Raw genomic sequence first — 24,945 nt, 5'->3', positions numbered from 1 at the left:
AACAGCAATTGGAATACATTAATGCCCAGTGGGTAAATGTGTCATTTGAAAGCAGCTGCTGAGCCTTCTCCCTGCTGCTCCAATTAACACATACTGCACACTTTTGTCAGCAAGAGGCAGTGCATATGGATGAAACCACTTTGCAGCTCATTAATATGATATGCAGGAGTGAGCAAAGGATTAATCAATCTGCCCATTGCAAACAGTACCTTGCCAAGACCCTTCCCAAGTACATGCTTTGCCCTAAAGGGTGCCAGGCTCTAGGGGGTGGGATTAGCAGGTAAGAAAACGTCCCTTGGGTCTCTAGCTTTGGTTCAGTCCATTGACTAACAAGTTTCCCCGCCCCTCTCTTCTCCTTCATCCCCCGCCCCTGATGATGGAGACATTGGATAGTGAAATTCTAGTGCTGGGACTCCTCGCCTCTCAGCGGAATCTGTCGTTGAACTTTTTTTTGTTTTGTTTCAAAGCAATTTGAAGTACAAAGCTTTGCTGTTGATTTTTTCTCTTAGTCTTTCAGTATCATTTCACTTCCTCTTTTCCTTTTTAAAAAAAATTCTTTCTAAATTGCACACTTGACATTTTACTGAGCAAAGTAAGAAATCTTGTAAACCTAATCGTTATTTTTTCCTGTCCCCTGGCTAAAATCTCTGCGTTGGTGGTAGCACGGAGGCAGATGGAAGGGTAGCGCGTCCCCCAGCCCAAGGTTTCATTCATGCTCCGCTGGCTCCCCAGGCAGCTGGGCTGGTGGTACACTCTGGTGCTGGCTGAGCCAGGCTGTGCGGTGAGCAAGAGATGGACCGCTTCCTGGGTTTTGTCAAGCAGATAAGAAGATCTAGGAGAAGAAAGGGAAAAAAGTACCGACCAGAAGAGGATTACCACGAGGGCTATGAGGATGTCTATTATTACGCCTCAGAGCATTTTCGAAGTAAGCGCTACCCTCCACCCTCCTTCTCGCATGCTGGGGCTAACAATAAACCTTGTGTGGAGCTTTAATCTTAAATGCAAAAGGTTTTCCAGATGGTGTTCTCTGGGAGCTGTCTGTAAGTACTGAAGTGCTACATTTTGCTTGATTTGTTGCAAGAATAGCTATCAGATAGCATCTAGACAGTATAAACTGTCCAGATCTATACACATGGTTAATATTTTCAGTGCAATTAATTGATTATGTTAGCATTTTAATGAGCCACTCAAAAAAGTATCTTGCAAGCCCATGTAGTAGGTGGTTAGAATACGTTCGGTTTTAATTGTTGCTCTTAGATAACTGTTTTTTCTTTTTGATTAGGAGAGTAGTTTATTTGGAAGAAATAATTGTTCAAGCTGCTGCTGATAATTACTGTTCCTTATGCAGACTTCTAGACAGTTATCTATGATTAATCCGAGGTGGTGTTTGTACAAGGAAGGAAGTTCAAATGCTTTTCTCTGATGCATGTTCATAATTTTATTACTAAGTTAAGGGAACTCTTATTTGCTGTCAACTAGAAGCAGTGATACCTTAAGAAAAAAAGAATATATCTGTATCAAGATATTTGTAAATGAGCTTCTAAATAGCAGAGAACTAGAATTTTTCTTGTGCTTATCATTGCTTTAAGTTCCTGGTGAGGTTTAGACTTGTCCTAATAGATTTAAAATGCCTAGAAACACCCAAGGGTGCAGAGAGAAGCAGCTACGTAGTTTATGAGGTGTCCTAAGTGGGGGGGTACTGGCAGTTATGCATGCTCTACATTTACAAAATTATTTTTATCTTCTTGAATAAGGATCTTTATAAACTTATATTTCGGTTCTAATATATCCTGGTCTTTTGATGTTTAACCATGAATATGTACCATTTACAACTTGTGAGTGTTGACTGATAAATGATTTAGATTCCATTTCCGTGGTATTGGAATCCATGAGAATTAGTTCTAAATGCCAGAAATTCTGTTGGGATTGATGAAAGTTGAGGGTTGAAAATTCACGTGGTGGCAATAACAAAATAATGAAAGATTATAATTCTTTGACATTTGCTTGAATAATATGGCTGTGTTGCTTTTACAGAGTAATTCCTGAGTTTTAGAGATGTTTCTCTTTCATCATGCTTTTACATGAATCATGCTTTTACATGAATAATCTGTTCTATTGTAGTGACGATCTATGTTTCCTGAACTTAGTTTCCATTGAATTTAATTAAGATTTGTGTCACATCAAAAAATACTGCCAGTTTGCACGCATAATTCTGAAAACTCGGAGACTGAAAAGAAAAAAGGAGCTTAGGAACTTTTAGTTACTTTGGTGTTCATTGTACATATTTCTTACAACCAATATATACTGAGTCAAATTCACACCTTCTTGGGTTTGTATTGTGATGTGTTTGTGCAGATAGAATCAAACAATCTCAAAGTCCTGCATCCTACTAGTTTTGGTAAGAATTTAAAAACAACGAAAGTACTTTATAAGTTTACAAAATGTGCCCACAAGGAGAAATATGTATGGAGATATCTAAGAAGTAGCCCTAAACTAGAGTTAGGAGAATTACATATCAAAGACAGTAGTCTTCATACATTAAATGCAGTAACTTAAAGAGAATCATGTTTTATCTGATTTGTCAAGATCATGCTAAGGATAAGATACTGAACATCAAAAGTCATTTGCTTTAGATGCAGAATGGACATGTTTTCCCCGATGATTTATCAGAAAGTACCCGTTATGTAACATATAACTTTTGGAGGTAGATGCATATCGAATCTCCAACTTCAAACTGCTACATAATAAACAGAAGGTGTCGCAATGGGCTCTGACACTTGGGATTTGACATTTCATCAAATGTCAAATTGCCAGGGCTTTTAAAGAAGCCACGTCATACAACATAATGACTTCCCAGTGCATCTTTTGGCTTCCGTTTCAGGTCCTGTCTGAATGGGGTAGGAGAGACATCCCCTTATAATTTACAGGTGTAAAATAGCTGTATTTTATAGCTGAAAAATAGTAAGGGTGAGACTCATCCTTAAGACCAATCCTCAAAGAGTGAACATGGTTGAATTTAATTACATCTACAACGTATCTATTCTAGTTAGTCTTTGGCATGACTTGAAAGTTTTATGCCCTGCATTTCCCTAGATGGCTTAGAAAAATTATTTACATTGAGACTCAAACCTTGGTGAAATTTACTGATGACGTTCACATCTTAGTTAATGGTGCCATTGATAAACCAGAAGTGTCATTATTATTTTTCTCCCTGTGGTGTTTCTTTCTTGAAAGAAACTTACCTCTCTGTTTTGTCAGTTTATCCGATGGTTCAGATTACCACAAGGACGTTATACGTATAATAATGAACGACTGGGCTTCCCTGGTGGCGCAGTGGTTGGGGGTCCGCCTGCCTATGCAGGGGACACGGGTTCGTGCCCTGGTCTGGGAGGATCCCACATGCCGCGGAGTGGCCGGGCCCGTGAGCTATGGCTGCTGAGCCTGTGCGTCCGGAGCCTGTGCTCTGCGACGGGAGAGGCCACAACAGTGAGAGGCCCAAGTACCGAAAAAAAGAAAAATAAATAAAAAATAAAAAATGAACGACTGAGCTGAGAAAGACCTTCCCAGAAAGGTCCCCAATAAGTCTGCCCCTCCTTTAGTACATTCTCAAGTGTTTGTTGATATTTAATTTTATCCTAGATAACGTCTCTTCTATTGTAAGGGTTCTGGTTTCAAATTTACCATCTTTTCCTTCATCTGAAATACAGCACAGCTTATAATTTCATGAAATGCCAAAACCTGAATGAAAATATCAGTAGGGTCTGATAGTATGAAGGAGAAGTTATCCTAAAAATGGATAATTTTTCTGTAACTCCATCAAAACTGACTTTGAGTAGTGATCATGGTGATAGACTGATTTTAAATCTTCCCTGATTTTATGTTGACTTAATGAATGTCACTGTGCATGGGATGACTGTCTTTGGTTTTTTAAAATCTCCTTTCGTCATTCATCTATCCTTTCATAATTCTAGAGTTAGAGTTTCAATAAACTAAACAATTGTTTTGGGAAAATCACCACACTTTTCTGGGGTTTTGTTTCCTAAAATGTGATAGGAGGGATATTTGTTTCTTCAGATTTTTCAGGTTCTAAGACTCTACGATTTTAAACTTTGTTTTACTTTCTAAAGCAATTCAGGTAAAGGTATTGGCTGAAGGAATTTAACCGGGATTTAAACTAAAAAATTCACCTGTGTTATGGGGAATTGGTTTTTCTGGCAGGAATCATTAGTAGGACGATTCCTGTTCCTTTAAGTTAGTAATCTATCATTGAATATGCAGGAGTTTTGGAGAATGTTTATAAACCTATGAAATTCTGAACATGTTGCTATGTCCTATACCTCATCTTTTATGTAATGTTATCTGCCCCAAATCACCATTTACTCTGAAATTCTCACATGGATGATTCATTTGGTATTTTTACTTAAGAAAACCTGGCACTGATTACAGAACTGATTTATAAACCTTACTGCAACAAAAAGCTAAAAAAAAAGGGTACTGAAATTCAGTTTTATGGTATTTGTTGCTTTTATTTGTTGTTCCTTAAATACTGGGTTATAAAAATGCCTTTTTTTTTTTTTTTTTTTGCGGTACGCGGGCCTCTCACTGTTGTGGCCTTTCCCGTTGTGGAGCACAGGCTCCGGACGCGCAGGCTCAGCGGCCATGGCTCACGGGCCCAGCCGCTCCGCGGCATGTGGGATCCTCCCAGACCGGGGCACGACGAACCCGTGTCCCCTGCATCGGCAGGCGGACTCTCAACCACTGCGCCACCAGGGAAGCCCTCTGATCCTGTTTTCAATGTATATTTTTATTTAATCACATAGGATAATATTCAAGTTCTAAGACAGATAATGTGCATTTTATAAGTATTCTCTTAGCTCTGTTCGTATCCATGATAGAAATCCTGACCTGCCTGAGTCCAGGCAGGGTACGGTTATTGAATGACTTGAAAAGGAGTTTATCTTACTAATGTGAAAGTATGTGAGCCACTTTCACCTATGGCCCTGGCGCCTTTTTGCACATGTGTAATGGCTTTGAATTAGGCATGGAGTTCCTCCAAGGTAGCCACTCTTTTCTGCTTTCATCCTGACTCACTTAGGCAGGTGTGAGCTGTGTGGTGAAGCTACTCAGGGCAGTCCTCAGCGACCCATTCACCCTTCCCACTGAGGTCCTTTCAGGAAAACCAGAGAAAGGGGGGAACAGGAATATGGTTTAGGTCTTTTGAAAATAGACATTTGTATTTACAATTTTTTTTTTGTTCTTTTGTTGTTGTTCTTTGCCTATCCTAATAGGTATTGAGCAACAATTGTGATGTGTGTGCATACAATCATTGTTAGCTAAGTTACTTTATTAAATAATGTCTGCATCTAAAGTCCCTAGTTAGCCAATTCAGGCTTTAAATTGCCTGAGATGTTCAAAATGCATTTTAAGAGGGCTGCTCACTTTCTTTTATTTCATTGAAAGATGTCCTACACTGTTCTTAGAGGAAAAAGAATTTTGGTAGTGGATGTTTGCAGTTTGAGAATTTTTAGGAATTGTTGTGGGTAATTAGTTCAAGTAATTTCTTCTCACTAGTTTCCTTTACAAGTTTGTTTGTAAATTCATGTAACCAAATCCTCTCTGCTTCCTGGAATTGACATCAAATTAGGATTCTGTCTCTTGATAAGCTGCCATAAGGATAGAGTGAGAACTTTCACCTACACTTTGGAAAGATGGCTGGTCCCTGCTCCTCTGTGTGCAAAAGCTAAACACAGCCATCACAGGGTGGGGGAGTGAGGCAAAGGAGGGGAGGAAGGGAAGAAGAGAGGGCAGCACATTTCATAGGTCATCCTTACCTATCTGAGGTTTCCGAGCATAAAAGCCATTTATTTCTATGTTAAAAACAGTGATCATCGAAGTGGCAGGTCTTGGATGTGAGATACTGAATGATTCAAACCTTAGCTGTACTTAGTTTGATTCACAAAATCCCAAATGAGAAACATCGGTTATATAGAAATAGGGCAAACTTGCTTGTTTTATGACTACACGGCTTATTTTTCTTTCCTAAGAATTGCTTTCCATCTCTAGTATAATGGTTTGGTTGAAAATTGATTGGCTACCATGTTACATTTGCCTGGGTGTTTTGTGTCATCAACTTCATTATCTCAAACTGTACTTTTTCCCCACATGGAATAGTGTAAAGGAATATTAAAGTTGAAAGGGACCTTAGAATCCGTTTGTCCAATCTGAGTCTTTTTTTAGATGAATAAAGTAGGATACAAACAAGGTAAGTGGCTTATGCAAGCCCCCACTGATCCTCAAGGCGGACCTGATAGAGGCTGGTCCTCCATCCTTTATTCCACACTCATCTTTTAGTTCTCCGATGACTCTTCTGATATTTAAGGGCTCGGATCCATCTACAAATGCATTAGAATTTTAATTTCCCTTGTTGGTGGCTTTATTCTTTTGAGCAGTGGCTCCTCTTATCTTAAACTAAACTCTTGAACAAAAACTAACTCCTAATATAATATTGAAGGTGAAATTAACTTGGTGTCTTATTTATAGATGATGCTAGTAACAGTGATCGTCACTGACTCAAAAACCAGCCAACAATATGTTTTGTATCACCTCCCGTTTGCTCTGTGGTTTGCATATACAGCCACTTCTGCCAATGAATATCCCTTCAAGAGACTTAAAGTGGCATAAGTCTATCAGGAATATTAGAATTAGGAGGATCCTTGGAGTTCAGTTAGGGAACCCTGCTGTTTCATATAGGAAGTTCTTTCTCAGCATCCATGCTATATGGACCTCCAGCTTTTATTTATATCCTTCCAGTATGAACACATTCATTTCCAGACCAGGCAAGTCATTGAATAAGCCTAAGTCTCTTTTAAACAAGCTCTAAATTTTATGTTAAGTTGTTTGCATATTCCAACAAATACAGTAATATGCTCAAAATTTTATCTTGACCCAGATAAACATAGACTCTGTTATATTTAATGTGCAATAAGATTTCACGCCTCCCCTCTCTTCACCTTATTCTTTTACCGATATAACATATGGTATGTGGAGGTGAGTAATTCCTTCAATGCTATTTTTGTTTTAACTACACGAACCCAGAAGAGCTCTGCATTGTACCTACATCCATTTGGTAATTTTTCTTTTTAAAATTTCTTAAAGGTCACCAAATCTCCCATTTATTTAATGAGAAATACATACTGTGCTTTGTGTTTGCATGATGTAGTGGACATCTATTTGTCTGCCTTGAAAATCTTTTTTCCCCCTGGGAGGAACAATTCTCATATTTAAAATATTCCTATTTCTGTTCCAATTTGGTCATTATTGATTAATCAAAACCGACATAATTAAATTATACCATTGCCTCGGCTGTGGTGATTGGTCTGGCAATGGACACATAAACCAAGCTGGGTCAATGAGAGCGCTCCTCTGGGAGCTTGCAAATTCAACTCAGTGCCCTTTATCACATGGAAAAAACCAGTCTGGAATAGGAGAGAATCAAGTCAATATGTAAAAGAGATGAGAATAAAAGATCAAGAGACCTCTCACAGTTTTTTTTTTTTAAAGGTTAGCTTTTTTTTTTTTTTAATATGTTACTGATTGATTGATTGATGCCGGGTCTTAGTTGCGGCAGGCGGGCTCCTTAGTTGCAGACTGTGGGATCTTCGTTGTGGCATGTGGGATCTTTTTAGTTGTGGCATGCAAACTCTTAGCTGCAGCATGTGGGATGTAGTTCCCTGACCAAGGATCGAACCCGGGCCCTCTGCATTGGGAGTGCGGAGTCTTAACCTCTGTGCCACCGGGGAAGTCCCCCCTCTCACAGCTTTGTAGTCACCAGTCCAGACGTTGGGGTCTCTAGGGCTGCCCACATTGAATTTCACATAGCTAGAAAGGACCAGAACCAAAACTGGAGCTCAGATCAGCTCGTTTCTAGTTTGATTGTGTGGGTAATTTTTTAAATTTTGAAAATATTACTGTTTGGTATTCTCACCGATAGAGATAAGTGCCAGAGGTAGAAACTAGATTCTTTCAATTAAACTTCCTACCCTCCAAAAGAGTAATTTTCTTAATGGGATTAAGGAACTCTGTGACTTTAGAGGAATCATGTGGATCTCTATGCTTCTTCAGTTTCTTCTTTGTAAAGTGAGGGTACTCCATCCCAGTGCAGAGGACCAGAGACCTCAGAGAGGATCCATTGACAGGTCTAGATACAGTATTTAGAGCTGTGTCTCTCAGGGCATCGCGCAGCCAAAGCAGCTGGAGGAGGGACAGATGGACAGATCTGAGCAGTGGACAGATCTGAGCAGAAGACATGACTTCACCTAGCAGCATACTTCTGTGCATTTAACATTCCCTGCCCTCACGTTCTGTTCAGAGTTAAATCTTGTTTGAGAGGGGGCCACACAACTTCCCTATCGACATCTCACTGGAGTTCTGCCGCCAGTATCTATAGATGCATAAAAGAGGGTTTGGACACACACGAGACAATTCTTTCTCATCAGTATATGCCCTAAAACTAGGTGCTGTAGAATACCAAGTACAGGACAGTGAGTCCCCCGAGAGGACATGCGTGTGTGTGCATGTGCGCGTGCGTGTGTGCATGTGCATGTGTGTGTGCATGAGAGAGAGCGCACAACCCCCAACTCACACACGGGACTTATATAGATATTTGTGAGGTCAAAAACAACACCCTTTCTTAACCCTAAGGCAATACCTATTTGTCCAGGCAGGCTGTGTCCTGCTGGTTAAGGATGTGGGACCTGGGTGAGACTACCTGAGTTGGAATCATTGATAAGTGAACTTGGCAAGTAAATCTGTCTGTGCCTCAGTTTCCTCATCTATGAAATTGGGTCAATAACTGCCCATCTCTTAGTGTGGGTTATGGTGAATTGAATGACATAATACAGCACTAAGAGCTTGACACATAGTGAGCACTTAGTAAATGTTAGTAGAAGAAAGCCTTATTCATAAAGGTATTAAGTGAAGCACAATGGATAGTTATGAATGGCAGGCTAAGGAGCTTACATGCATTGTGCAGGCACCGGGGCACTATTGTAGGTTTTCAAGTAGAGGTAGAGCCAGCAAAGAGCTGTACTTTAGGGAGATTAGTATGGTATTAGTGTATAAAAGGGATTAGAGGTAGAGACATAAATAAAAGGGCAGATACGGCAGTTGTGGGAAAACATAGGTATGAACCGAAAAAAATATATTCGACACACTGTGTTGCCAGGAAGATGTCCAAGGAGAACTGTAAGGAGGCAGCTTGAAATATGGAAGTTGGAATTGTGGAAAGGGGGTAGGATTCAAGAGATTTGGAAGATGTGTATATACATTTGATGGATGAATCATGGGACTAGATGAGCTTGGTAAGAAAGAGTGGTCTTTTGACTCTGTCTTATGCTGACTATTCTTGGGACCAAATGAGGAAAACGGATTAAACATACAATTCTAATGATGTAAGAGAGAGTGTCAACAGATAGAGGAAGCAATGCTGTAGATACCTTAATAAGGGAATTCGCAATGAGTACTGAATGGATTGCCCATTTGATTAATTTCTTATAATGCTGATATAAAAGATTAATTGCAAGTTGATTATGCAAAGGGAAATGCAACTCAAAATAGGTGTTAGGATTCAAAAGTTGGATTTTTATTAGTGTTGTACATTCGGTTGTGGTGTCCTGGAGAGAAAGCAACTTCTAAATGAGTTTAGAAAGAGGGGGGACTAGTATGTGCTGCAACATGGAAGAACCTCAAAACATGCTAAATGAAAAAGCTAGACTCAAAAGACCATGTACTGATGCAGACGGGCACAAGGTTTCCTGATGGGGTGATAGAAATGTTTTAAAAATTAGACTGTGATAATGGTTGCACAGTTCTGTAAACTTACTTAGAAATCACTAAATTGATTTTTAAAAAGATAGAGTGGTAGGCACTCAAATGAATACATGTAAGGTTTTTGTTTTTGTTTTAGCAGCTCCCAAATGAGCAATCAGAGTTTATTTTCCACTATGGAATGTCCTAGGCATTAGCTCAATCAAGAAGTGTTTGTTAAGTCCCAACTCAGAAAACAAGCAAATCAAATATGGAATACAGAATGAGTCACCATGAGGCCAGAGGGAAACACTCCCAGTGGTATTTTAGAATATATAACAGAATTGACTATGTGCCTTTTTTATTTGAAGTGTTAGAATTCCACTCCGATATCTCGTCAACTATTACATAAGCTTAGAGCCAAGAAGCTTTTCTGAAACATTGAACCATAGAACTGAGCCCTTTGGGTCAGTAGATTTGAACTAAATATCAGCACTTAGGACTATAGTTTTGTAGAAATTGAGTTGGACTTCAGTTAACACACTAATATACCTTTGAAGTGTATTACTTAATATACTAATATACCTTTGCAGATCTCTGTTCTAGAAACTGCCTGAACCGAGTCCAAAATATTATGGCTAAACAGATTATCATAATTAAGTCATTTTAAATTTATTTGTTTAAATTAAGTAATATTTAAGGTAGAGTATAATGCTTGGATTTTCTCCTTTACTTCCCTACCCTACCAAGAATAGGAAGACAATTTATGGTAAGCACCCCATCATTTTTATTCATTCAGCAAATACTTGATGAGATTCTTCACATGCCAGGTGTCATTCTAGGTGCCAGGGATTGGGTGGTACAGAAGACAGAGAAGGTCCTTGCTTTACTGGAACCAGAAATCTAACAGGGGAACAGAAAATAAAGAAAGTGTGTTGGGTACAGTGGAGAAAATCACAGTTTTACAGGCTAGAGTTTTAGAGGTAGTAAAGGGGGTGCGTGTCTTAGCTAAGGTGATCTCTCTTTGAGAACTAGATGTTTGGGCTGACTCTGATAGAAGAGACAGAGCCACCTTGTGATAATCTGCAGAGGAGCCAGGGCATAAAACCCTCCAGTATTAGAAATGTGTTTATTCATTTTCATAGAGCGCTTGCAGTGACATCTTCTGAATGAGCTGTTTCCTTAGCCTTCATTTGTAAAATCAGTTGTTTGGAATTGCGAATGCATTTTTCCCTAGATTTCAAGCTACGCCTGACCCTGAAGGCCTTTGCAATATTTCACTAACAGGTAAAGTATGGCTGTGGCCAAAGGAGGGGTAGGTAGTGGAGAAAACCTTAATTTTGCTGAAAAAGGTAGGGCTGCAGTTGCCTTTCATGTATAGGAGTCTTCTGTTAGAAGACTTCTGCCAAGTTAAGGGATGCCTAAAGTGGCAGCAGTGTTTTGGAGGAATGAGAAAATAGTTCGCTTTACCTTTAGATTAGTGTCACTTGATTCTAAACATCCATTGAGCACATTTCTTAACCTAAAAGTGTACTTGCCATGTAATCAGAGGATACTAAAATGTATGCTTGTTTTATAGTTTCTTGTTCAAAAACATATCCCACTTCTCCCTGGTCTTTGAAAATCACCACAGTATAGATACTCAATGGCTTGTGCATTTTATAGGAAAGATTATACGTCAAAGAATTTTTTTCCAGAGAGTGAGCAGAGTTGTACACGGTCTTTGGGTTACAGCCCATAGCATTGCCAGTCTCTGTGCTTCATGGAGAATTGGACCCTTTACATTTCTGTTGTTTATTATTTTACTAGCAGTAGACAGCCAGGGAATTTTATATTGCTTCTTGGAATATTGTTGTTTTCCAGATCAGTTACTATTTGTATTTTTTATATTTAGAAATAAATTCAGTGTAAGATTTAAAATATCTTGCTGTTTTCTGGCGATTGTCTGAATTGCTTTTCTGGAGATGTGTCAAACCAGCAAACTTAAAACTTATGCCTGATTACGATGCTGTGATGAGCGCTTTGTGAAAAGAGGTGCTTCTGATCACTGCAGAGCTGGTCTTACGTTTTCATGATGCTCTTCTGCTGGTGGTGGTATGTGAATCATGAATTTGCAGGTGTGGAAAATATTTGATTTGTGAAGCCCCATTTTTGAGATAAAACTAGGCACATGTCATATGCACTGGTTAAATGTCACAAGTAACCAGTATAGAATGTGAAGCCAACAGTGGCATCTTGCTGATTCTAAAAATTGAATGTAGGTTAACAAATAGCACAGTGGAGAGTTTTGCAGTCACAGTTGTGGCTAACATTTTTTTTTTTAACATCTTTATAGGAGTATAATTGCTTTACAATGCTGTGTTAGTTTCTGTTTTATAACAAAGTGAATCAGCTATATGTAGACATATATCCCCATATCCCCTCCCTCTTGCGTCTCCCTCCCACCCTCCCTATCCCACCCCGCTAGGTGGACACAAAGCACCGAGCTGATCTCCCTGTGCTATGCGGCTGCTTCCCACTAGGTATCTATTTTACATTTGGTAGTGTATATATGTCAGTGCCACTCTCTCACTTTGTTCCAGCTTACCCCTCCCCCTCCCTTTCCAATCCAAGAACATGGTATATCTCTCCATCTGTTTGTATCATCTTTAATTTCTTTCATCATTTCCTTATAGTTTTCTACATACAGGTCTTATGTCTCCTTAGGTAGGTTTATTCCTAGGTATTTTACTCTTTGTGGCAGTGGTAACTTGGAGTGTTTCCTTAACTTCTCTTTCAAATTTTTCATCATCAGTGTATAGGAATGCAATAGATTTCTGTGCATTAATTTTGTATCTTGCAACTTTACCAACTTCATTGATTAGCTCTAGTAGTTTTCTGGTAGCATCTTTAGGATTCTCACTGTATAGTATCATGTCATCTGCAAACAGTGACAGTTTTACTTCTTCTTTTCCGATTTGGATTCCTCTTATTTCTTTTTCTTCTCTGATTGCTGTGGCTAAAACTTCCAAAACTATGTTGAATAATAGTGGGAAGGGTGGGCAACCTTGTCTTGTTCCTGATCTTAGTGGAAATGTTTTCAGTTTTTCACCATTGAGAATGATGTTGGCTGTGGGTTTGTCATATATGGCCTTTATTATGTTGAGGTAAGTTCCCTCTATGCCTACTTTTTTTTTTTTTTTTTTTGCGGTACGAGGGCCTCTCACTTCTGTGCCCTCTCCCGTTGCAGAGCACAGGCTCCAGACGCGCAGCCTCAGCGGCCATGGCTTACGGGCCCAGCCGCCCCGTGGCATGTGGGATCCTCCCGGACTAGGGCACAAACCCGTGTCCCCTGCATTGGCAGGCGGACTCTCAACCACTGCACCAGCAGGGAAGCCCTGGAGGGTTTTTATCATACATGGATGTTTAATTTTGTCAAAAGCTTTCTCTGCATCTATTGAGGTGATCATATGGTTTTTCTCCTTCAATTTGTTAATATGGTGTATCACATTGATTGATTTGCATATATTGACGAATCCTTGCATTCCTGGGATAAACGCCAATTGATCATGGTGTATGATCCTTTTAATATGCTGTTGGATTCTGTTTGCTAGTATTTTGTTGAGGATTTTTGCATCTATGTTCATCAGTGATATTGGCCTCTTGCTTTCTTTCTTTGTCACATCTTTGTCTGGTTTTGGTATCAGGGTGATGGTGGCCTCGTAGAATGAGGTTGGGAGTGTTCCTCCCTCTGCTATATTTTGGAAGAGTTTGAGAAGGATAGGTGTTAGCTCTTCTCTAAATGTTTGATAGAATTCGCCTGTGAAGCCATCTGGTCCTGGGCTTTTGTTTGTTGGAAGATTTTTAATCACAGTCTCAATTTCAGTGCTTGTGATTGGTCTGTTTATATTTTCTATTTCTTCCTGGTTCAGTCTCAGAAGGTTGTGCTTTTCTAAGAATTTGTCCATTTCTTCCAGGTTGTCCATTTTATTGGCATATAGTTACTTGTAGTAATCTCTCATGATCCTTTGTATTTCTGCAGTGTCAGTTGTTACTTCTCCATATTCATTTCCAATTCTGTTGATTTGAGTCTTCTCCCTTTTTTTCTTGATGAGTCTGGCTAATGGTTTATCAATTTTGTTTCTCTTCTCAAAGAACCAGCTTTTAGTTTTATTGATCTTTGCTCTCATTTCTTTTTCATTTATTTCTGATCTGATCTTTATGATTTCTTCTGCTAACATTGGGGTTTTTTTGTTCTCCTTTCTCTAATTGCTTTAGGTGTAAGGTTAGTTTGCTTATTTGAGATGTTTCTTGTTTCCTGAGGTAGGATTGTATTGCTCTAAACTTCCCTCTTAGAACTGCTGTTGCTGCATCCCATAGGTTTTGGGTCATTGTGGTTTCATTGTCATTTGTTTCTAGATATTTTTTGATTTCCTCTGATTTCTTCAGTGATCTCTTGGTTATTTAGTAGTGTATTGTTTAGCCTCCATGTGTTTGTATTTTTTACAGATTTTTTCCTGTAATTGATATCTAGTCTCATAGCCTTGTGGTCGCAAAATACACTTGGTGCGATTTCAGTTTTTAAAAATTTATCAGGGCTTGATTTGTGACTCAGGATATGATCTGTCCTGGAGAATGTTCCATGAGCACTCGAGAAGAAAGTATATTCTGTTGTTTTTGGATGGAATGTCCTATAAATATCAATTAAGTCCATCTTGTTTAATGTATCATTTAAAGCTTGTGTTTCCTTATTTATTTTCATTCTGGATGATCTGTCCATTGGTGAAAGTGGGGTGTTAAAGTCCCCTAGTATGACTGTGTTACTGTTGATTTCCCCTTTTATGGCTGTTAGCATTTGCCTTATGTATTGAGATGCTCCTATGCTGGGTGCATAAATATTTACAATTGTTATATCTTCTTCTTGTATTGATGCCTTGATCATTATGTAGTGTCCTTCTTTGTCTCTTGTAACAGTCTTTATTTTAAAGTCTATTTTGTCTGATATGAGAATTGCTACTCCATTTTCTTTTGATTTCCATTTGCGTGGAATATCTTTTACCATCCCCTCACTTTCAGTCTGCATGTGTCCCTAGGTCTGAAGCGGGTGTCTTGTATAAACAGCATATATACGGGTCTTGTTTTTGTATCCATTCAGCCAACCTATGTCTTTTGGTTGGAGCATTTAATCCATTTACGTTTAAGGTAGTGATCTATATGTATGTTCCTATTACCATTTTCTTAAATGTTTTGGGTTTATTATTGTAGGTCTTTTCCTTCTCTTGTTTCCTGCCTAGAGATGTTCCTTTAGCTTTTGTTGTAAAGCTGGTTTGGTGGTGCTGAATTCTCTTAGCTTTTGCTTGTCTGGAAAGGTTTTAATTTCTCCATCAAATCTGAATGAGATTCTTGCTGGGTAGGGTAATCTTGGTTTTAGGTTTTTCCCTTTCATCACTTTAAATATGTCCTGCCACTCCCTTCTGGCTTGCAGAGTTTCTGCTGAAAGATCAGCTGTTAACCTTGTGGGGATTCCCTTGTATGTTAATTGTTGCGTTTCCCTTGCTGCTTTTAATATTTTTTCTTTGTATTTAATTTTTGATAGTTTGATTAATATATGTGTCGGTGTCTTTCTCCTTGGATTTATCCTGTATGGAACTCTCTGCACTTCCTGGGCTCGGTTGACTATTTCCTTTCCCTTATTAGGGAAGTTTTCAACTATAATCTCTTCAAATATTTTCTCAGTCCGTTTTTTTTCTCTTCTTCTTCTGGGACCCCTAAACTCTGAATGTTGGTGCGTTGAATGTTGTCCCTGAGGTCTCTGAGACTGCCCTCAATTCTTTTCATTCTTTTTTCCTTATTTTTCTCTGCAGTGGTTATTTCCTCTGTTTTATCTTCCAGGTCACTTATGCGTTCTTCTGCCTCAGTTATTCTGCTATTGATTCCTTCTAGAGAATTTTTAATGTCATTTATTGTGTTGTTCATCACTGTTTGCTCTTTAGTTCGTCTAGGTCCTTGTTAAATGTTTCCTGTATTTGCTCCATTCTATTTCCAAGATTTGGGATCATCTCTACTATCATTACTCTGAATTCTTTTTCAGGTAGACTGCCTATTTCCTCCTCATTTGTTTGGTCTGGTGGGTTTTTACCTTGCTCCTTCATCTGCTGTGTATTTCTCTGTCTTCTCATTTTGCTTATCTTACTGTGTTTGGGGTCTCCTTTTTGCAGGCTGCAGGTTCGTAGTTCCCGTTGTTTTTGGTGTCTGTCCCCAGTGGCTATGGTTAGTTCAGTGGGTTGTGTAGGCTTCCTGGTGGAGGGGACTGGTGCCTGTGTTCTGGTGGATGAAGCTGGATCTTGTCTTTCTGGTGGGCAGGACTGCATCCAGTGGTGTGTTCTGGGGTGTCTGTGAACTTACTATGATTTTAGGCAGCCTCTCTGCTAATGGGTTGAGTTGTGTTCCTGTCTTGCTAGCTGTTTGGCATAGGGTGTTCAGTACTGTAGCTTGATGGTTGTTGAGTGGAACTCTATCTTAGCATTGAGATGGAGATCGCTGAGAGAGCTTTCGCCGCTTGATATTACGTGGAGCTGGGAGGTCTGTGGTGGAACGATGTCCTGAGCTTGGCTCTGTCCCACCTCAGAGGCTCAGGCCTGACACCTGGCTGGAGCATCAAGACCCTGTCAGCCACACGGCTCAGAAGAAAAGAGAGAAAGAAAGAAAAAGAAAGAAAAAATAAAATATAGTAAAATAAACAATGTTAATAAAATAAAAAATTAATAAAATTATTAAAAATTTAAAAAGTAATAAAAAAAAGAAAAGAAAGAAAGAAGAGAGCAACCAAACCAAAAGCAAATCCACCAATGATAACAAGTGCTAAAAACTGTACCAAAAAATAAAGAAAATGGACAGACAGAACCCTAGGACAAATGGTAAAAGGAAAGCTATACAGACAAAATCACACAAATAAGCATACACGTAAACACGCACAAAAAGAGAAAAAGGAAAAATATATATATATAAAAGGAAGAGAACAACCAAATGAATAAACAAATCTACCAGTGATAATAAGCTCTAAATACTAAACTAAGATAAACATAAAACCAGAAACAAATTAGATGCAGAAAGCAAACCCCAAGTCTACTGTTGCTCCCAAAGTCCACCTTCTCAATTTGAGATGATTCGTTGTCTATTCAGGTATTCCACAGATGCAGGGTACATCAAGTTGATTGTGGAGCTTTAATCCGCTGCTCCTGAGGCTGCTGGGAGAGATTTCCCTTTCTCTTCTTTGTTCTCACAGCTCCCGGGGCTCAGCTTTGGATTTGGCCCCGCCTCTGCATGTAGGTCGCCTGAGGGCGTCTGTTCTTCGCTCAGACAGGACGGGGTTAAAGGAGCCGCTGATTCGGGGGCTCTGGCTCACTCAGGCCGGGGGTAGGGAGGGGCACGGAGTGCAGGGCGGGCCTGCGGCGGCAGAGGCCGGCGTGACGTTGCAGCAGCCTGAGGCGCACCGTGCGTTCATCTCGAGGAAGTTGTCCCTGGATCCCCGGAACCTGGCAGTGGCGGGCTGCACAGGCTCCCTGGAAGAGGGGTGTGGATAGTGAGCTGTGCTCGCACACAGGCCCCTTGGTGGCGACAGCAGCAACCTTAGCATCTCATGCCCGTCTCTGGGGTCCGCGCTGATAGCCACAGCTGGTGCCCGTCTCTGGAGCTTATTTAGGCAGTGCTCTGAATCCCCTCTCGTTGCGCACCAGGAAACAAAGAGGGAAGAAAAAGTCTCTTGCCTCTTCTGCAGCTCTAGACTTTTTCCCGGATTCCGTCCCGGCTAGCCGTGGCGCACTAGCCCCCTTCAGGCTGTGTTCACGCCGTCAACCCCAGCCCTCTGCCTGCGATCGGACCGAAGCCGGAGCCTCAGCTCCCAGCCCCGCCCACCCCGGCGGGTGGGCAGACAAGCCTCTCGGGCTGGTGAGTGCTGGTCGGCACCGATCCTCCTTGCGGGTATCTCTCCGCTTTACCCTCCACACCCCTGTTGCTGCGCTCTCCTCCGTGGCTCCAAAGCTTCCCCCCTCCACCCCTCGCAGTCTCCGCCCGTGAAGGGGCTTCCTAGTGTGTGGAAACCTTCTCTCCTTCACAGCTCCCTCCCACTGGTGCAGGTCCCGTCCCTATTCTTTGTCTCTGTTTTTTCTTTTGCCCTACCCAGGTATGTGGGGAGTTTCTTGCCTTTTGGGAGGTCTGAGGTCTTCTGCCAGTGTTCAGTAGGTGTTCTGTAGGAGTTGTTGCACATGTAGATGTATTTTTGATGTATCAGTGGGGAGGAAGGTGATCTCCACATCTTACTTCTCTGCCATCTTGAAGGTCTCCCTGCAACATTGTTTTTATAAACTGTGATGGGCAAAAAATATTAACGTGTGGAAAAAATTAATTTCTTCAAGTATTTTGAAGACATGAATATGAACTTACTTTGCTCAGTGAGTTTCACCCTGCCTAGAATCATGATCACTTTTAAGGGAGCAGCTGTCAAAATCTATGGTGAGAAATACAGGTGCTCAGCTGCTGGTTATAAATTTCCACTCTATGGATTTACAGTGGCCTTTCATTATTGGCGTAGAGTTGGGGAATTCCAGGCACCTGAGAACTACTGTTTATGGCTCAGTTTTTCTACCAATACCAAGTTTTCATGACTTACAGGGACGGACACCTCTTTCATTCTTTAAAACCTCAAAATGTTTGTGTAGTGGTGTATTTAGAACCATTTGGAAGATGATCAGGCATAAAAGGAAACTTAGAGGAAAGAAAAACTATTGGGATCTTCTAATCCAGCTCTCTGATGCTACATATGATGAATATTCTTAACAGCATAGGAATTTGCTCAGTAATTGTTTTTTAAGGCTTAAAGAGAGAAAATATTTAACTCGGGGGCACGTAGTCTGCTAAGAATAGGACTGACATTAAGTATTTAAGTCTCTTAGCTTGGTGTATTTTTAATCTTATCTTTCTCTAAACCTTTCCCATTGAGTCAAAGATTGTCTTCAAGTGAGTCTCCACCCCACCCCAATCCCAAGGGTTAGATCTGGGGGCACCTGTGTATACAAATGATGCCTTACTTAGTCTGTCACTTTGTGTATGTCTATATGTCTCTCCTGTGAGTACCACTCTTTATATTCCAGCACCTAGGACAGTGCCTGGCTGCCTGCCACATTCTGGGCCATCAGTAGATGTTTCTTGCTTAAAAATCTGGAGACTAATTCCCATGAGCCACCCACAGACACCCATCGTATTATTTTATAGTAACTTATTCATATATCCATAATGATTAGGAAGTTTAGAAAATAATACTCTTTGGTGGGAAAAATTTGCATTTGCCCTATCTGTAATTCTGATACTGCCCCTCTATAACTCCACGTAGCATAAGATAGCACAGCTCTTACAACAAACTTTTAAGAGAATCTAAATGCAAAATAAATATAAGGGGAAAAGAAATGTTTGTATTTTATAGACTTACCTTCCTTTTTTTCAACATACAGTTGTTACACACTTCTTGAGGCTTGATCTTCGGGGGTTAATGCATGCTGGGCCCTGTGCTAAGCACTTACATGAGTTATTCATTTTCACAAATTGAAGAAGATATTATCTGTGAGACAGATATTATCATCCTTATTTTCCATAAAACTAGGGCCAAATGAGCTTAATTATCTGAGCTGTTGGATGTTATTAGCGAATATTCATTAAGCAGTTACTGTGTGCTGAGAGCAGAGCCAAGTGCATCCCATCTCCCAACTGCCATGCTGTGTGCCTACCTCCCCCGTGGTGCTGTTTGAGGATGCTGTTGTGATAGGAACCTCTACCCTTTTGATAGGTTGATGAACTCCTGGGTCATCTTGGACATAATTCCAAGTCTCCAAAGGTAAAAAGACAGCAAAAGCAACTGCTGTTGTGACTGTTTTTGTAACAAGGTAAATTTTCTCCTCAATCCTGTTCATTCAATCATTTTGAAATCAGTCGTGCTTTGAACAGGTTAATTTGCCGTATTACATTCTGGTGTAACTTTGTGAGGGGTGTGTGTGTGTGTGTGTGTGTGTGTGTGTGTGTGTGTATTCTTCCCCACTGAATCTAAAATTAGGAAATGATGTATATAATTCACAGCATATTTGGATTAGACGAAAACTTAAAATCACCAAAGTGAGCAAACACATCCAATCTAGGCTGGGGTCCTTGACTAAACCTTGTTCATAATCCCACAGAAACATAGAAGTGACAGCAGGAGGACTGGGACACGTTTGGTCATCTGAATATGAATGCATGTTGTGTCTATGCTACCTAAAATGCAGATTATTAAAAGTTAAACTGGGCTTCCCTGGTGGCGCAGTGGTTGAGAGTCCGCCTGCCGATGCAGGGGACATGGGTTTGTGCCCCGGTCTGGGAGGATCCCACATGTCTCGGAGCGGCTGGGCCCGTGAGCCATGGCCGCTGAGCCTGCGCGTCTGGAGCCTGTGCTCCGCAATGGGAGAGACCACAACAGTGAGAGGCCCGCGTACCGCAAAAAAAAAAAAAAAAAAAAAAAGTTAAACTGTCCAAAACCAGTGTATCTGTATGAACAAAAATGTGAATATGGGTATAAATCTGTCATAAAAACAAAGAGTTCTCTTAGGGGTTCCAAATAAATCCTGGGATTTATGAGAGTTAGAAAATGATATAGGAACTAGTTTTCTTTATTTATTTTCTCTATTACTAAGTCACACATGAATCATATCCCACCCAGATAAAATACTCACCTGTGAAGTTTGCTGATGGGAAATATTAATCAAGTAGAGTGAAGTTATTTACTATAAGGTATAAATTTTAGGAATGGGTAATATTCTGATACTTGACAATGGTGATCAAGGAACTCTCAGTGCCAGGTTACATCATTTATATCATCCAGTTTGAGCTTGCCTTTTTTTTTTTTTGGTATGAGGGCCTCTCGCCGCTGCGGCCTCCGCCGCTGTGGAGCACAGGCTCCGGACACTCAGGCCCAGTGGCCATGGCTCACGGTCCCAGCCGCTCCACAGCATGTGGGATCCTCCCGGACTGGGGCACGAACCCGCGCCCCCCGCATTGGCAGGTGGACCCCCAACCACTGCGCCACCAGGGAAGCCCTGAGCTTGACTTTATCAAAGTATTACCCTTGGGGTTTTGTAAATGTCTCAAATAATTAGCTGTTTATTCTTTTTTTTTCACTTGGAAGTTTTCTGTTTTTTACTTAATTTTTTTTTTCCTTTAAGTTGCAAGTTTCCCAAGTCATCAGAAATTAAAATACTTTATTAACTTGACAGGAATCTCTTAGTTTGAAATATAGCAGCAAACCTCAGAAATGACCTGATATTACTTAGAATTATGTAATGTTAAAAGCAAAGTATAAATTTTAAGTTATATAGTGAAAAGTTATAGGGAAGTGTATCATTTTTTAAGGTGATCAGTTATTTTGAATTGTTAAGACACTGGGTAACTTTTAATAGTATCACGTTTTCTCTCTATTTTTATACCCTCTTCAGAAATCTCATTAAATCCCCCTTTTCAACCTCTCCCTCACCATCAAACCTGAATGTTAAACTCACCAGGCCCTTCAGGCCCTACCTGTCCCCTCCACCTGTCAGAATGTCACTGACTTCTCATTCTTTCATTAGGGGTCCAGTTCCCCTTTAGTATCTGTCTCCCCTGGACTGCAGCCTCACGTGCCTGACAGTGCTTGGTCTTAGTGACAGCAAACCATCTGTGGTCTTTACTCCTGCTCTCAGGTCACTGACATTGTTGGAGGAAAAAGACTGTACAGCCATGGAGGTTGGCTGCATTACAACTTGATGAGTTCCAGCCTTAGCTGGGCTTTCAACACTAGTCATCAGTCTTTCTTTATCTCTAGCCACTCTCTTACCCTTTCCGCAAGCAGTTAGGGCCTCTCACTGTTGTGGCCTCTCCCGCTCTCCCGTTGGGGAGCACAGGCTCCGGACGCGCAGGCTCAGCGGCCATGGCTCACGGGCCCAGCCGCTCCGCGGCATGTGGCATCTTCCCGGACCGGGGCACGAACCCGTGTCCCCTGTATCGGCAGGAGGACTCTCAACCACTGCGCCACCAGGGAAGCCCTGTACCTCTCTTCTGAAGCCCCAATCTGCGCTTCCCCGCCCTAAACACACTCTCAACCAAAGACACAGACTACTTCTCAGTTTTCTTGACTCTGCTTCCCCACCTCCCCCTACCTCCCAAATATCTTTTACAACAACAAAATGTTCCACATATATAGCTTGGACTTTGTCATCCCCAAAGCACACAGAAGGTGCTCAGTTAATATTAGACTGACGGATGCCTCAGGGTCCTCTGCATTCCACACCTGCCACTTCTCTGAAAGTGATCCAGCAGAGATCCTGAGTGACCTCCTGAATGTATATTTAGCAGCCTTTAAAACTCCTTAATGTTGTTGATCTCTGTAGCATTTGACAATTGGTCATCACCTATTTCTGCTCCCCCTTTTCCTGGCTTTTTTGCTTTCCCCCCTCTTGTAAACTCTTCCTGGGCAATCTCTGTCTCCCTCTTCTTTGTAGTTTAGATGGCACGAATGAGATCACACTGCCAACTGTCATCTGGATACTCCATCACCTCAGATTTCAGCATTTCCTAAACTGAAACCTGTACCTTATCTCCCACCCCACACGTTTGTTCCACCTTCCTTCTTTCTTTTAAAGGCACAGTCCTCTAAAAATTCGTCCAAAATAAGAAGCTCAAAATCTTTCCTCACCCTACCTTCTCTACATTTTTCAATTATATTTTATCTACTTCATCTACTTCATACTTTATCTTTGTATTCCCTCTGCACCTGGGCTAGCCCATAGTTAGAGCTTAATAAATGTTCAATTTTTTTTTCACACCAAAATGTAGACAACAAGAATAGTGGATTCCAAGGGACTTGTCTACAACTTTGATGTATATCTTAATATTTAGGCCTACTGGAAAGATACGTAGTAGTTTATGATGGCTCGAGGCTAAAATTTTTCTGAGGAAATGTATTCTGTTAATGTCGTAGTATTTCAATTCATGATTTTGACCTTGTTCATTAAAAGCAAAGTGGCCAACTTGAGTCTCAAGGACCTGTGTAGCTGGAAATATTAGTTTGGAGTCGAGAATTCAATAACCATTGATTGCCTCAGTTCAAAGCAGTTTATTATTGATATCTTTTCCCTAAAATGGAGTCAATTGTTCTTACCAATGCATTTTTATTAACGGACTGGCTATTTGGACTAAAATAATGAAGTGTAAGCGCATATTGAAAATTTGAAAAAGTGTTTTTCAGTGACCTCAAAATGTTGATCTAATAAATCAGAGTATATCAGAGGAGGTTTAGTGAAGAAAGGCAATAGAAGTAATGAGAACATGTAATGATTCTAAATGGTAGCTCTAGATATTGTTTAAATTTAAAATCAAAGAAAATTTTGTCTCTTTTTTTATAGAATGGAACTTTTTTGCTTATAAGAATCATTAACTGGGCTTCCCTGGTGGCGCAGTGGTTGGGAGTCCGCCTGCCGATGCGGGGGACGCGGGTTCGTGCCCCGGTCTGGGAGGATCCCACATGCCGCCGAGCGGCTGGGCCCGTGAGCCATGGCCGCTGAGCCTGCGTGTCCGGTACCGCAAAAAAAAAAAAAAAGGAATCATTAACTGACCAAAATGTCTAGAATTTTCATGTTCTTTGTGATTTTCACTCAGTTTTTAAAACAATTACAATAACTGTTTTCTCACAGAGAATAAATATAAATGAAAGTATGAGAAATTTAAATTCAAGGGAAAAGTAATTCACATTGCATGGTTTTGGAAAGAATGATCAAGACCAAGCAACTTTCGAGTGCAAATTTCAAATTTAAAGACATGTTTAAATAGTTAATAGAAAAGAAATTTTGCATGCTAGTAAACAAAAAATTAATTATGAATCATTCTTGTCTATTTTGTAGTAAAGCCTGAATATTGTAGTTTTGATAGTAAGCACTGCAGTAATTATACTTCTATTTTATTTCAGAATTCTACAGTAATTTTACATACATTTTACTTTGTGGTCCTTCTAGCAATCTTATGAGTCGATAAATTAGCTGTTGTTATGTTATTCCCTACTTTATAGATGAGGGAAAAGAAAATACTGGAAAATTAAATGGCTGTACAGTGTCACACAGTTAGTGAGTAGTGGCACTCCTCTTGATTCTTCTGGGCTTTTCTCCTTTCCTGAACGGACTTAGAGATCTATTGAAACAGCCTACCCTACCCTGTTTATCCTCCTGTGCCTGCAACATAACAGATGCATGAAGTGTATTTGTTGAACAGATTACTGTACGCTAGAATGGAATTTCAACTGTCAGTCTCTTAAAGAATCTTACTGCTCAAATACGATATTTTATCCACCTAATAGAATTATGCTGTGCACTTGAAATCATTGAAACTGCATTTTTAAAGTCTTCTAAATGAAGTACTTTTTATAAATCGAGACTTGTCACAGGAAACATAACAAAGAGGAAAAGGATGAGTACTTTATTGTTAATCTATTTGGGGTGAATTCCATTCTATTAGTTCTCTATGGCTGCGTGACAGATTATCCCCAAATATAGCAGCTTAAAACAACAGACATTTATTATATCATAGTTCAGGTGGGTTGGAAATCTTGTGCATCCGCTGGGTCCTTGGGCGCACTGTGTCTCATAAAGCTGCAGTCAAGGCATAGGCTGGACTGGGTGAGGATCCCCTTCCAAGCTCATTCACGGGGCTGTCGTCTCAGGTCCCTGCTGGCTGTTGATTGGAGACATTAGTTTTTCCCCAAGTGGGCCATCTATTAGGTGGCTCAAAAATGGCAGCTGGTTTCCCTTAGAGCAAGTGAGCTGAGAGAGAGCATGAAAGGGCATGCCAGACAAAAGCCACAGTCTCTGTAACTTAATCTTGGAACTGACAACCCGTCACTCTTGCCTTCTGTTCATTAGAGGATAGTCACCAGCTCAGCCCACACTGAAGAGGATGGGATTACACCAGACTGTGACTGCTAAGAGGCAGAATCATTGGAGACATCTTAAGGCTGTGTAGCCCATTCATATGAAATGCTCTTGTTCAGATAGACTAAATCAGAAGTAAAATTCCAGTAGACTGACCTTCACCTTGTTCAGACGTTTTAAGGAAAAAGTT

At 40.4% G+C, this 24,945-nt stretch overlaps 1 protein-coding gene across 3 annotated transcripts in view; it reads left to right on the top strand.

Annotated features, from left to right (window-relative positions):
- Window positions 1–792: 792 nt before the first annotated feature.
- The window catches only part of GRIP1 (glutamate receptor interacting protein 1), a 437,679-nt gene continuing 413,526 nt past the window's right edge, over window positions 793–24,945 (top strand). For all 3 annotated transcript variants that reach the window (XM_060023847.1, XM_060023846.1, XM_060023845.1), the window contains exon 1: window positions 793–925. In XM_060023847.1, coding sequence (XP_059879830.1) covers window positions 793–925 — 133 coding nt within the window. The remainder of the gene's footprint in view (window positions 926–24,945) is intronic.

The sequence above is a fragment of the Delphinus delphis genome, chromosome 11 (genome assembly GCF_949987515.2).
Source record: "Delphinus delphis chromosome 11, mDelDel1.2, whole genome shotgun sequence".
NCBI classification, from domain to species: Eukaryota; Metazoa; Chordata; class Mammalia; order Artiodactyla; family Delphinidae; genus Delphinus; species Delphinus delphis.
The sequence above is the reverse complement of the archived record's forward strand: the minus strand, read 5'-3'. Positions and strand labels throughout refer to the sequence as shown.